General features: G+C 40.5%; 2 protein-coding genes across 4 annotated transcripts; both read left to right on the plus strand.

The window, feature by feature from the left end:
• On the plus strand, window positions 705-10,492 carry LOC8066291 (vacuolar protein sorting-associated protein 52 A). Of its 3 annotated transcripts, XM_002465078.2 has the most exons (19): window positions 705-959; window positions 1,064-1,121; window positions 1,317-1,412; window positions 1,721-1,822; window positions 2,340-2,423; window positions 3,155-3,235; window positions 3,729-3,872; window positions 4,192-4,283; window positions 5,396-5,477; window positions 6,681-6,866; window positions 7,350-7,465; window positions 7,551-7,609; window positions 8,039-8,139; window positions 8,536-8,586; window positions 8,684-8,863; window positions 8,980-9,114; window positions 9,242-9,316; window positions 9,762-9,819; window positions 9,902-10,492. In XM_002465078.2, exons 1-19 carry the CDS (start codon window positions 859-861, stop codon window positions 10,201-10,203), a joined length of 2,103 nt encoding a protein of 700 aa, XP_002465123.1. In that variant the 5' UTR covers window positions 705-858; the 3' UTR covers window positions 10,204-10,492. The 3 variants fall into 3 exon arrangements, with proteins under 3 accessions (XP_002465123.1, XP_021307028.1, XP_021307027.1); XM_021451353.1 differs by lacking the exons at window positions 9,762-9,819; window positions 9,902-10,492 and having other exon boundaries at window positions 9,219-9,307; XM_021451352.1 differs by lacking the exons at window positions 705-959; window positions 1,064-1,121 and having other exon boundaries at window positions 1,398-1,412; window positions 2,344-2,423; window positions 9,902-10,480.
• Window positions 10,988-13,130, plus strand: LOC8066292 (protein SPIRAL1-like 1). The gene is made up of 3 exons (XM_002465079.2): window positions 10,988-11,132; window positions 11,550-11,798; window positions 12,752-13,130. The coding sequence occupies exons 2-3, from the start codon at window positions 11,571-11,573 to the stop codon at window positions 12,824-12,826; spliced, it is 303 nt and encodes a 100-aa protein (XP_002465124.1). The 5' UTR covers window positions 10,988-11,132; window positions 11,550-11,570; the 3' UTR covers window positions 12,827-13,130.

Genomic DNA, 13,207 nt, shown 5'->3' on the forward strand with positions numbered 1-13,207 from the left:
CAGAGCCTTTGGAATTGTCGATCAAAATGGTTGTCGGGTAGGCAGCTATTTATGACTCATTATAGTATTTCCATATGATATCTTGTTAAAATGTTTCTGATGTTCCACTAGTCTATGGATGCTTTAATTTGGTGTTTCATTAACTAGTTCACACACAATGTTCTATGATTTTTTATGGTGCCAGTTAACACAAAAACAAAGAGAAAGAAACTAACTATGAAACGAATTTTCAATAAAAACATTTCATCTGTTATCGGTCTATTAATAATTTCCTAGATTAATTCTATATGTCAATTACATCGCCACATATATCGTTACAGAGGATAGAACTGCCCCCTCCCCAAACATAGGGCGGAGTCGACTTGCCAACCTTCACCAACTTCATGCTAATCCACATATCTATATGTCTATAATGATTTCCTAGATTAGTTCTTAGTAATTAAGATTCGATAAACAAATTAAAGTATAAAGCATAAACAAGAAAGAAAAACAATAAAATTAAATTCAGCCATCAAGACCAAAAACAAAAAAAAAGAAATTGGACTGAAATGGCCAAATATTTGTTAACTAAGCATACGGATATGGGCCGGAAGAACTAACTGGCCGCGTGGCCTGCAGTTCGATACGAGCACATACCACAGGCCCAAGTGCGGCCCAACACATCCTTCCAAGTTCCAATTCCACCCCCCGACCCGACGACAGCTGGTCCGGGTCTCCTCCATTTCCCGGGGACCCGTCCGATCCGATCCCAGCCCTCGGCCCCGCCTCCGCCACCGGTGGCAGATCTAGATCGGAGCTAGCCAGCCAGCCAGCCGGCCGACGTTGTCCGCCGTCTGCCCCGGCGATCCCCGACCCGAGATGGCGGCCGTCCCTGCTGCGGAGACCCTCGACGGGCACAAGGACAGGTTCGATCTCGGGGTCTTCGTAGGCGACCTCGCGCTCGACGAGGAAGTCACCAGGTACTACGATCGCCAGCTCTCGTTTCTCGGACTGCGTCGTGTGCTGCTGTCCCTATCGTTCTACCACTGCAATTCTAAAGTGTGCGCTGCTTCATCGTTGCCAGTGACGACGAGTCCCTGGAGGGGCTGCAGCAGGAGCTTGACAACTGCAAGAATGACCAGGTGTCGTGTTTTACTACAGCTTATAATATATGATATCTGTATAGTACTAGATAGTCAGCTTACACCCTACTGAGACCCTGAAGTAAGTTGATTGCATTGCTGCCCTTTTGAGCTAGCCGCAATGTTTGGGTACCAGCACACTGTATGAAAAACATGTTCCCTGATCACTGTTGTTTTCATTCTTGGCATACGCAGGAAGTCGCAAACATTCTGGCCAATGGCATCAAACTGCGTGAGTACACAAAAGGCGTCGAGAATAACATACGCCAAATTGAGCTGGATTCTATACAGGTGATTGTTTTAGGCATTTTTTATCACTTTTCTCTTTCTTGTTAAGTAGTTAATGCCATTCATGCTTTGGGCAATCAAATGCTGATAGAATCTCAACCTGATTTGTGGAATAACTTTATGTTGAATTGATATGATCATTCTCTTAATCAAAATTTTATGCTGAATCACCAACCAGTTGTTCAATTGTATTGAAGTTATGTGTAGACAATGGACCTGGGACTCCTGAGATTTCATAGCGCTCCTGAAAAAGAAATTACTAGTGGTTATTGTCTTGGCATTAAGAAGTTCTGTCTTCCTTTTGTTTGTAGGATTACATTAAGGAAAGTGAAAATCTAGTTTCTCTGCATGATCAAATTCGCGATTGTGACAATATTTTGTCACAAATGGAAACGGTTCTGACTGGATTCCAGGTAATTACAAATCCATTTTTTGTTAATACTACATATCCCGTACATGCTGGATAGCCAAGAGAGTAGCTGTAGACAACCTATGTCAAATTTGGGCTACACTATTTTGTTGTTAGCAGTTCAATTAATTGTTTCTGAACTTAGATTGTTAGTTACACGAAAATTTACCTAGGGTAGGACCCTTTACATTCAACATGCCATGTAGTAACTATAATAGAGATGGAGCTCTGCACACCAAGTTCTGCATTTTTTCTGCTGCATTCCATGTGTTATGCAAGGATTGCAATTTCCAATTATGTGACCCATTTAACAAATTCAGTGATGTACTTTGGATGACACCTTTTCTGGAAATTAATGGTTCAAGACTTATAATTGGATTTAAATGCAATGGAAAACACCCTTTTTAATGCCAGACTATTCAGGCTTTACTGGTTCTCTGTATATCTGCACCTTAGATTAAAAGAAGCTGGCCCTCCTTTCTTTACTAAGTCACATTTCAATGTTTTGACTTCTGTGGTAGACAGAAATTGGTTCCATAAGTTCGGAGATAAAGGTCCTTCAGGAGAAATCTATGGACATGGGATTAAAGCTGAAAAATCGTAAGGTCTGGTTCACTGCATATATTGTATATTTCATTCTTAGGCAATGTTTTCCTAAACGCTAAACGGTAAACAGTCGGTCACCTGCCGTTTAGCCATTATTCGGGCTAAACAGTCCATTAAACGGGCTAAACGGTCAATTAAACGGACTAAACAGATGATTAAACGGAAACGGTGTACCATTGTGTAGCGTTTACACGGCGTTTAAACGGTCTAAACGGCCGTTTAGGTGAACAGTGTTCTTAGGTTTGATTTGCCATTAGTTCCTTTGTTAAGGCTGCTTTATATTGGACATGATGTTGTCCATCTCCCATGTTTTATTTATGGTTTACCTTGCTTATCCCTTCAGCTGGTGTTCTTGTCTGATTTCTGCACACACAACTACAAAAGTGACATTTTTAGGAAAATATTAGATTAGATGATGTTTCTTATTAGGTGTTACGTTTATCAATGGACATGTAAGTATAAGTGCTACTGTCACATATAACACCATTTTGCTTTTCGGCTCACATTTCTTAGAATTTAGAAACGAGATGTCTTAAAATCATATGAAGCAATAGTCCCTAATATTTCAAGTGGAGGCACTATCCTCTGGTGCATCAGAACTCAGAAAATAGTTCATTTTGGAAATGGTCCCAGTATTCATAGCTTTATGCATAGTATTTTTCTTTTCTTCATGTTCAGCTATCTTTACGATCCTTATGTTGGCTCTTCTCTTTTGGAAAACAAATTGCAGGCTGCAGAGTCTAAACTGTCAAAATTTGTTGAGGACATAATAGTACCTCCAAGAATGATTGACATAATTGTTGATGGAGAGGTTATTACTTACACTCTTTAATTATGCCAGCTTTCGACATTAGCAGGGTTTGTGTTTATTTGTACAGTGCTGATTTGGTTTAGTTCATTGTATTCTATGATTAAAGTCCTTTCTGGAATTAGTATAGCATTCATTTGCAACAGATAATGCAACTTTCTGCTACTTGGGTTAGTGTGTTAAATGATGGGATCATTTTTCATCCTTTTGCTTCTCTAAGAAACCTAAAAATTACCATTTTACTAGTGAAGCATATCTTATCTTAGATGATACTATTATCGGTTCGTCAATCTTTCACTGTTTTCTTTACCTATACAAGACTTTCTTTGTCAGTTTTGACATATCACAAGTCACATGGGTTACGTTAAGAGAAAAAAAACAAGCCACACGGATTTACTGTGTTTCTCGACCAGCATAGCTTCTGCTGTAGTCGGAGCACTGTTCATGAGCTTTTCTTTAATAGACTTATGGAAATATTCTATTTAACAACATGCAGGTCAATGATGAGTATATGAAAACACTTGAAACTCTAAGCAAAAAAATCAAATTCATTGATGCTGATCCCATGGTTAAATCGTCCAAGGCTCTAAAAGACGTTCAGCCTGAGGTCGAGAGACTACGACAGAAAGCTGTCTCAAAGGTTTGAAAAACAATTGTTGGTTCTTAAGTTCTGTTGGCCAATCATCTACCCATTTTATCAGCATGATGTGACTAACAGAGCTAGTGTATCTAGCGGAGAGTGTCACTAAACCATAATAGCCCATACTAGCCATACTTGTTAATACACTATCATGAATAAGCATGCTTTTTTTTGATATTTCGTTTAATTTGCATTAATACATGGCAGTTATAATGGAATCTATGATTGAACCTTTTCCTCACTGATTATTTATCTGTAGCCAATCCAATAGTATAAGGCTACAGCAGAGTTATTGATGCATGTCCAACTTTTCATGCAGATTTTCGAGTTTGTCATCCAAAAATTCTATGCTTTGAGAAAACCAAAGACTAATATTCAGATTCTACAGCAGAGTGTTCTTCTTAAATACAAGTATGCCAATTTTTCTTATCAAACGCCTATTTGGCTTGTAGCCTTGTACTGTTGTTTCTGTTCTCAGTACCTTTCTCACTCACCATGTCTCTGCAAAGTTCTGTGAACTAAATAATAGTTTCAATATTATAATTCATGCCACTGCTGCTTCTGAGCTGATACATCATAATCATGATTCGTGAAGAAGGAAAGGGTAGGATAGGACGGAGGCAACAGGCAATGGCGCAGATCTTTTCAGTGTAGCTGAGACTGCTTGGAGGAGACATGGATGATGAAGAATTGGCCCAGGACCAAAATAGACAGACAAGCAAATCAGCCCAGGCCTGTAAACGGACCACAGAATCACCCGGTTTAGAAATAGTAGAGATTCATCTGTACTACATAATCTTCGACTGTGTAAAAATGTAGGTTGTTTCATCTGTTTGTGGTATAAAATCCTACTAAAATTTCAACTCTAACTTGTGGAGAAAGTTCCACATCATTCCTAATGATTATGGAAACCACTCATACATGTAGGCTCATGTACAAAGGTCTCAGAAACACCTCAAGATATCTGTAGGGACATTACAGACAGTGGTAGTATGGGAGGTTGCATCAAAGGCGCATTAGATTGTGGTGAATAGTGTCTGTGTCTACATATACCTATGGAAAAGTCATACTACTATTTTCGGTAACCATGCATAGGCTGTCATTAGTAATGTCTTGCTCATGGAGGAGAGGACTGAACAAAAACTGGACAGATAGCTTGTTAGAGTTTAGATCTTGTTGTATATGTGGAGAATAAAAACCTATAAGTGGTAGCACTTGTTGACAGTTAAGTATGAATTACATATTTAAATGCTAACATTGTATCAACGAACTGCCAGGTTTGGCTTATATGAACCACCGGTTGGATTAGTGAACCATTCAACCAGTTTATTTGTCGGCCCATTTTTAATAGCTATTTAGCTAGCTACTATTATACCTTTACTGAATCAATATGAAAATTTCCGAATGTTGCAGAAGCCCATGTGGTTAAATTAACACTCTTTTCATAGCTATGTGCTGTATCTGTGTTATTCTGTTCTTTTGTGTAATTTCTAACTTTTGGCCATAATGCTATCCAAATACAGGTACACGATAATTTTCCTTAAGGAACATGCTAAGGAGATATATGCAGAAGTTCGTGCGGCGTATATTGATACCATGAATAAGGTGAATGTCACATTAAAACTAGCAATGTGATCTGAATAAGTACCACACAGTCAACATAACCCTCTTGTCCAATTGTGTGATTGTTGACTTTTGAGCAGGCTTCTTATTGCATTGGTACTTTGGTAGTAGCCTAGTAACTAGTGTGGAGGTTTCTTATGATGCTTGCAGTTCCAAAAGTGGAAAGTACTAACAATAGCAGAACCAGTCATCAAGATTACAGTCCCACATTTGGCAATGCAAACCACATTCGGCTATCAAAACAATTGCATTTTGATGAACCAAATTATTTTGCCCTTGTACATCACCAAATGTACCTTCAATCTTTCTGGTAAAAATAATAAAGTGTCTATATCTTACTTTTTGTTTAACCATGCTTTGTAGAGATACACAACTGTGCAGATCCTTGCATTAATTAAGAAAATAGAGAACTGAATTTGGGATAAACATGGGCTTAGTTCATCCACATGGGCTACTTGCTGAGGCTGAGCATGAGAAGCACCAGACTGCAGATTGACTTCAGTATATTACACTTGTTTGGTGCCATGACTCGTGATTTCATCAGTCGCTGTTGAAGGCAAGCCACCACCCATCACTGCACATCTGCTTCCACAGTCACCCTACCCTGCTAGCTGTTATCCCTTTGGTTGTGTCGTTGTTTTCTGAAATTAGACGAGAAAGTTCAGTCAATCCTTATGGATCAGCCTGCTGTGCAGTGGCATTGTGACTGCGCCTTCCCAGCAGCCTCCTATTGGGACTTGGAGGGTCGGTGTTGCGTACTGGGCTTGCAACTGATGGGGATTGTTAAAACTTTTCCTAATGTCCCCTCTCTTTTCGGTTTCACCGCTGATTGCTAATGCAAACATAGACTATAAACTTCTCTTGGTCAAAGCAAGAGGGGTTGCTATGTGTTTGAATAAACTGCTTCACTTGGGGGGTTCAGGATATACTGCTTTAGTCAATTTGGGACCTGGATCTTTTCCTGTCTGTCTTTGCTCCTTTCTCCTCCCGTGCTAATTATTTGTTTTAGTTTTCTGGCACCAACCTTCATATACGTCAGCATAGTTCTAATTTTTACTTGGGACTTTGTAAGTCTGCTACCATGTAGCAGAAATGAGAACAATAAAAGACCTATACATGTGTGCATGACCAACATTAGTTGTTTGACGTTTTTTAGATTTTTTTGCTATTCGTACCAATTTTCAGGTGCTAAGTGCACATTTTCGGGCTTACATACAAGCGTTGGAGAAACTACAGATGGACATAGCAACTTCCACCGACTTGCTTGGTGTTGAAACCAGAAGTACAGGCTTCATTTTCTCCATTGGAAAAGAACCTCTGAAAACCCGTCCTTCAGTGTTTGCTCTGGGTGAACGAATAAACATTCTAAAGGTGAACTTATTACCACTTCCATTCAGATAATGATAATGTTCAGAATTTTGAAGTTCATAAGTGGCTCAATCATGGTAGTAGGAGTTTAACTCAGTTAGTAGTGGCAACTAATCAGAACTTTCAACACTGTTAATAAGATGTTTAATTTGTGGACAAAGCTTGCCAATAGAAGTTTAGCATTTGCCTTCAGAGCATAGCCCATTATGCTCAAACCAAACTGTTTGATTATTTACGTGTCCGTACTCCATAGTTTCAGCTTGCCTGTATCTGCACTTACACCATGAAGCGGTAGTAATTACAATTAATGAACTGTTTAAGGATTTGAGATAAGCAGTTTTTGTTGGTTTATTGCAAGTGGCCTTGCATTTATTTATTTTTAATCTTTTGAACTCTATATTGTTGCTGAAGGATTTATTTTCTCAAACTACCAAGTACCAAGCATAGTAGTGTAAATTCTGTTTTTCGCTTTCTTTATTATATCAGGAAATCGATCAGCCAGCATTGATACCTCATATAGCTGAAGCGAAGTCACAGAAATACTCATATGAAGTTCTTTTCAGAAGCTTGCAGAAACTTCTTATTGACACTGCCACTTCAGAGTAAGCTTTGGGTTGCCATCTAGTCCACATTTTATTTTATTCATGATGATAAAGTGCTAGTGTGACATATATAAACAAACTGTAGATACCTGTTTACCGATGATTTTTTTGGCGAAGAATCCATATTCCATGATATATTTGCAGGTATTTCATCCTGCTTCCATCAAGTTTGTTTCACTTTTATTTCTATCTTGTGCAGAGTACACCTATATTTAACTGCTAGCATGTTGCCTTACCTTGCGTGTCCAATATTGCTTTCACACACTATTTTTCCAAACATACCATTTGCATTAATGTATCAATCTCATATGCATGATACATGTATCAAAGTTTCATGCATACATCCAATGAGTGAGGAGAAAAAATAGGATCTGATTAGTTGCATTATCTGTGAGTTCTTTTTAACTACCATATCACTAAGCGAAGTTTCTTATTTTCATCATAATATAGTTCTCCCCATTAAGGAGCATATTAGGGTCTTTTTAAGTTCTGTAGAAAGATTAGCATATTTTCTGTTATGCTGACTGCAAATGATTTTTAATTTTAGTTCTGTTTCTGTTTTTGCCCCCTCAGGACCGATTCAAGTTGTAGATGAACACTTCAATGCTGTACTCCTGAACTGTTATGATGCAATTGGCATAATGCTTATGATCAGAATAATTCATCAGCACCAGGTGAACTTTGATTTACCTTATGATGGAACAGCTAGTGATATCGACATTTATATGTCTTATTAAGAATAAAGCCGAGGACAATTGTGTTTTCTGTTCTCACAGTGGTTATGAGTTGTGATCATTTTTTTGGTAGATATTGATTCACCCATCCAATTTCTCTGTTGGTTGGAAGCTATCAGTTTTCACCTAGTTTGAGACAGTAGATTAAACTGTATGTATTGGGTTGTCTTACAGTCCCATGTAGTTGAAAACCTACCTTTTTTTTGTATTTTTTGGTGTTTCTTTTTAAACATTATATTTTATCAGAACTTTATTTGCTTTCTTTTAGTACATAAACTGGTGCAAGCAGCTGGTCTATATTTAGCTAAATCTCAACGGAATATGTATTTTGTGCAGCTCATCATGTTTAAGCGGCGAATCCCATGTTTGGACTCTTACCTAGACAAGGTCAGTTCTGAATCCATTCTTAGCTCGCTATGTGAGGCTTTCCTCTGCTCCATTTCCATTATTTTGAATGACAGCACAATTTATGGACAATGGACAGGTTAATATGTCACTCTGGCCTCGCTTCAAGATGGTGTTCGACTTGCATTTGAACAGCTTGCGAAATGCAAATATTAAGACTCTTTGGGAGGATGATGTCCATCCACACTATGTTACAAGGAGATATGCTGAATTTACAGCTTCTCTAGCTCATCTCAATGTTGAACATGGGGATGGTCAGGTTAGTTGATCACATAAACAAAATTGTTTACTGTTTGCTGAATTTCTTCCACCCACATCGCGTGCCATAAGTACACTCAGCTCGTCGAATTTTCAAATTTTGGCTTCTATGTGCAGCTTGATTTAAATTTGGAGCGATTGCGGATGGCTATTGAGGACTTGCTTGTTAAGTTGGCCAAGATGTTTGCTAAACCGAAGTTGCAAACTATTTTTCTGATAAACAACTATGATTTAACAATTTCCATTTTGAAGGTAGAGAATCTCTAGCTGATTTTAAATGGCAAGCTTTTCTGTTATAGTAACTTCCTAGTATGTTAGAAATTTATAAAATAATACTATGATTGCCTTATTCAAAGTTAATCTTATCATCAACATAAAGGAAGCTGGAACTGAGGGTGGCAAGGCACAACAACACTTTGAGGAGGTCCTTAAGAGCAACATCGCAATATATGTGGTATGCAGTTTTATAGCTTGGACATCTTTCTTTTCTTTCTTTTTTTTTAAACGAATATAGCTTGAACATCTGTATGACAAAATACTACTCACTGCATTTCTTTAGCTTGCTGGTGGAACTTCCAGAGTTCAAACAAATAAATACATAAATCTACTTGGGGTATTAGCTTCTTATGACTGCCATGGCCTCGTGACAGAATGAAATATGGGAAATTTGTACAAAGTAAACTAGGATAAGACCATTGACTTACCTAGTGGCAACACATAAAAATTCATGTGTTTAATGCTAATGACATTAGAGGGAGCTGCAGTTTGTCTCTGTTCATTCGAGGACTTCTGTGACGTTCATGTCATGACCAATTTCTTGCACACATTAATAATACACTAGCATTTCCTAAAAAAACTCTGCCGAAGTTTCTTGATACAATGCATGCATATTTCTGCAGGAAGAGTTGCTCCTGGAGCAGTTCAGTAGTTTGATCAAATTCGTCAAATCTCGTCCAGGTAAGTTGAGATCTCTTGGCAACTGTATGCCATTTTTGTTTCTTACTTTCGAATTACATTTCATCCTTGAAAACTGTATCAGCGGATGAAACGGCTACAAGTTCGGAGAAGGCCAGCATTGCCGAAGTTGAACCACTAGTAAAGGATTTCGCGAGCCGGTACAAGGCCGCGATCGAGCTGATGCACTATGACGTGATCACATCTTTCAGCAACTTCCTGTGCGGGATGGAGATCTTGAGAGCGACGCTCGCGCAGCTCCTGCTATACTACACCAGGCTCACCGAGTGTGTCAAGAGGATCAACGGCGGCTCTGCCCTCAACAAGGACCTGGTGTCCATATCCTCCATCCTGTTCGAAATCAAGAAGTATTCCAGGACGTTTTAGTTGCTTCACTTTCACCCCCTTCCATGTACACTAGGACGTCGTCTAGCTGAGGGGTAGCTGTGTATCCTTACTTTGTAATGGGAAGTTGGTGTGTGCTACTACAGGGGAAACAAGGGCATATTTTGTTGTGATTTGTAGCTTCGTGCGTGTTATTGACTTGACCCCTCCTACCCTTTTACAGCACAGAACCATGATCGCTTCTGCTGTTATTATATACTCACGATTCACGAATGTGTATCAAACGCTTGGCTTAATGTAATTTTTACAGCGATGGTGATTTTGTGGTGTGTTTATATCTCCCATCGATCTGATCTCACAGTAGGTAAATTTCCCGTTGCCATACGCATGAAAATATAACAAGGGCCTGGGTATTGCACTTGTGTAGAAACCGTCCTCGTCTCATTCGAGCTCTTTGGAATACGTGGGTATTTTTCCAACTACAATGTGAATGTTAAATTTAATATTGCTAGAAAATTCTCGTGAATATTTGAAGAAATGAATGGAGATCATGCATTGGCAGATATTTGTTGGAAAATATCCTATGGGTAGAACTTTAGCAAACGTTATTAAATGTGAATAGCATTATGCCGATGCGTTTTTTTCCCGAAAAAAGAACAAAAAACCATTATGCGTTTCCGGCCGTAGCAGCCCGGCTGGGAGCATCGAGGAGCGTCTCCCTCACTCGGGCGCCCGGAGCCATCTCCACCGTCGGTGGCAAGATCGGACGGCCGGCTGGAGGTGCTGGGCCCATCCAGCCCCGGGGTCCCGGGCCCACCGTCCCCCCCCCCCCCCCCCTTTTCTATACAAAACCAGCCGCGGGCCTCCATTTCGAGCGCAGAAGCGAGAGAGGGAGCCGGAGCAGCCGCAGTCCCACCGACCCCCGCCGATCCCGCCGCCGGTCGCCCTCATCTCCTCGCCGCTGCCTCTCGGTAAGGTCCCCCTCCTTTGCCCGCTCTAGCATCGTTCCGTCGTCCCGTTTCCCTGCCCCGATTTGCGCCGGAAGCGCCTGAATCTACCCGCGATGCGAGATCCGCGTCCATTTCTGGCCTCCGAGCGTCCGCTGCCTGTCGGTAGACGCGGATCTGTTGCGTTTGTGAACCACCGCCGTCGATCCGCAGGGTATCCCCTCCTCAGGGCCCCTGGGTGCGGCGGATCTAAATCTTTCTCTGAATCTTGAAGAATCTATATCTTTTACGAAATGTTGTTGGCAGATCCAAACAGACTTAGATATTTTTCAGTATTTGTCCGTTAGTCCTCGAAATTAAATCGATTTGCATTGTCTCTCTTGTTCCTTTGTACAATGTGTGTTGGAATAATGCTTGATACCTGATTAAATCCTTGTATAGTTTCTCTTTTCAATAATCAAGATGAGCCGTGGTGGTAGCGCCGGCGGTGGTCAAAGTTCTCTGGGATACCTCTTTGGAAGCGGTGAGCCCCCCAAACCAGCAGTGGCACCACCAGCTGCATGTGCTCCACCTGCTGAGAAACCATCGGCTGCAAAGCCTGATGCCACCAAACAGGTTGCTGCTGGGGTCACCAGCCAAACCAATAACTACCACAGGGCTGATGGCCAGAACACCGGGAACTTCCTTACGGTATGCTAGTTTACCTTCTTTCATTTCACATAAGACTTTGTTTTACATATTTGTTGCCATCATCTGTTGATATGCTTAGAAATGATGTCATAGTTTGTGAGATGTTTAGATGAGGTGTAATCATGTTATGAGAAAGCAGTATGGTAGTTTGTGTTGTGTTGTCACATAATGTATGTACTTATTCTAACAACCTGCTAGAATTATGTTGATGGAAAGACTTCCAATCACGTATATTGCTCTTTAAATCGTACTGAGTCTTGATTCTTGTGGGGTTGTTGACCTGTTGTGCTACATCCTGAATTCTTGAATGTTTGGACCATCAATCATGAGCAAGGTTTTAAATAGCGGGCTAAGGTGTTTAGCAGTCTATGTCTAAAACAGCTAATAGCGGAGCTAAATCGGGCTATAGCGGGATATAGCGGCTAAATTGTACATAAACATAAATAGCGGTACCCTGCCTCAAAAGGCTATAGCGGCAGCAATAGCGAGAGATTTAAAACTATGATCATGAGCCATGTACCATTTTATCGCCAACACTAAATGCTAACACCTTGTTAGTGGCAAAAAATTTAATGCCCCTAAGAAAATAGTCAGACCATGTCTTTCCATAAACCATTGGCTAGAACCTGCTGAACCAAACATTCCCATAGTTGTGTCATGACACAGAATCTGATTGGGCAATACAAGAGTGCAAATTAGGAATCCTCATCCTCATTCCAGGGAATACTGAATTATGAATCCTATTGCAGTTTCATTCAAAACTACAGATTCATATATGAAACATTGTTGCAAACTAAATATATAACAGAGAAAGCAGGTGAACCTGGTTTACCTAATCACTCCCCAGAAACCAAACCTTGTTTCTTCATTTACCAGTTATGCAAATGCAACCGTGTCATACTAATTCTTGGACCTGGTTAACTGATAGTGTTGTTATTTGTGAATGGTTGCAGGATCGTCCTTCGACGAAGGTCCACGCTGCTCCTGGCGGTGGCTCTTCCCTGGGCTACCTGTTTGGTGGCAATTGATGCCCACGTCGGAGCTCACCAAGTTATCCTCCCCTGCCCCGCTGCATGTTATGCCATGTCTGAATCATGAACAACTGGTGTTGTCGTTTCATGTGTGTGTGTGCCCCCGTGCAATGCTTTGTGCGCATGGTTGATTTCTCTGTGGCAAACCTCCCGACCCGCATGGGGCCGTAATCTGTCTCTAAATTTCAGGGCAAATCGTGTGCCTGAACCCTCATCATAAGTCGTCGTTGTACCAAGCTTGTTTCGTTTACACCTCTGTGATGGTATGGCTTGGTTGCTGCCCACTGGATCTATCTGTCTATACTTTTGCATTTCCCTTTGAAATGTACTCTTGTTCGTTCATTTCGTCTGGTGAAGTGTTTTTGCGTGTTTACTCGC

The sequence above is a fragment of the Sorghum bicolor genome, chromosome 1, assembly GCF_000003195.3.
Source record: "Sorghum bicolor cultivar BTx623 chromosome 1, Sorghum_bicolor_NCBIv3, whole genome shotgun sequence".
In the NCBI taxonomy this organism is placed as follows: domain Eukaryota; kingdom Viridiplantae; phylum Streptophyta; class Magnoliopsida; order Poales; family Poaceae; genus Sorghum; species Sorghum bicolor.

Coding starts and splice junctions, on each gene's coding strand:
- LOC8066292 (XM_002465079.2), top strand. CDS start 11,571: ATGAGCCGTGGTGGTAGCGCCGGCGGTGGTCAAAGTTCTCTGGGATAC. Junction 11,799..12,751: donor ACACCGGGAACTTCCTTACG/GTATGCTAGTTT, acceptor GAATGGTTGCAG/GATCGTCCTTCGACGAAGGT.
- LOC8066291 (XM_002465078.2), top strand. CDS start 859: ATGGCGGCCGTCCCTGCTGCGGAGACCCTCGACGGGCACAAGGACAGG. Junction 1,413..1,720: donor TTGAGCTGGATTCTATACAG/GTGATTGTTTTA, acceptor TTTTGTTTGTAG/GATTACATTAAGGAAAGTGA. Junction 3,873..4,191: donor GACAGAAAGCTGTCTCAAAG/GTTTGAAAAACA, acceptor CTTTTCATGCAG/ATTTTCGAGTTTGTCATCCA.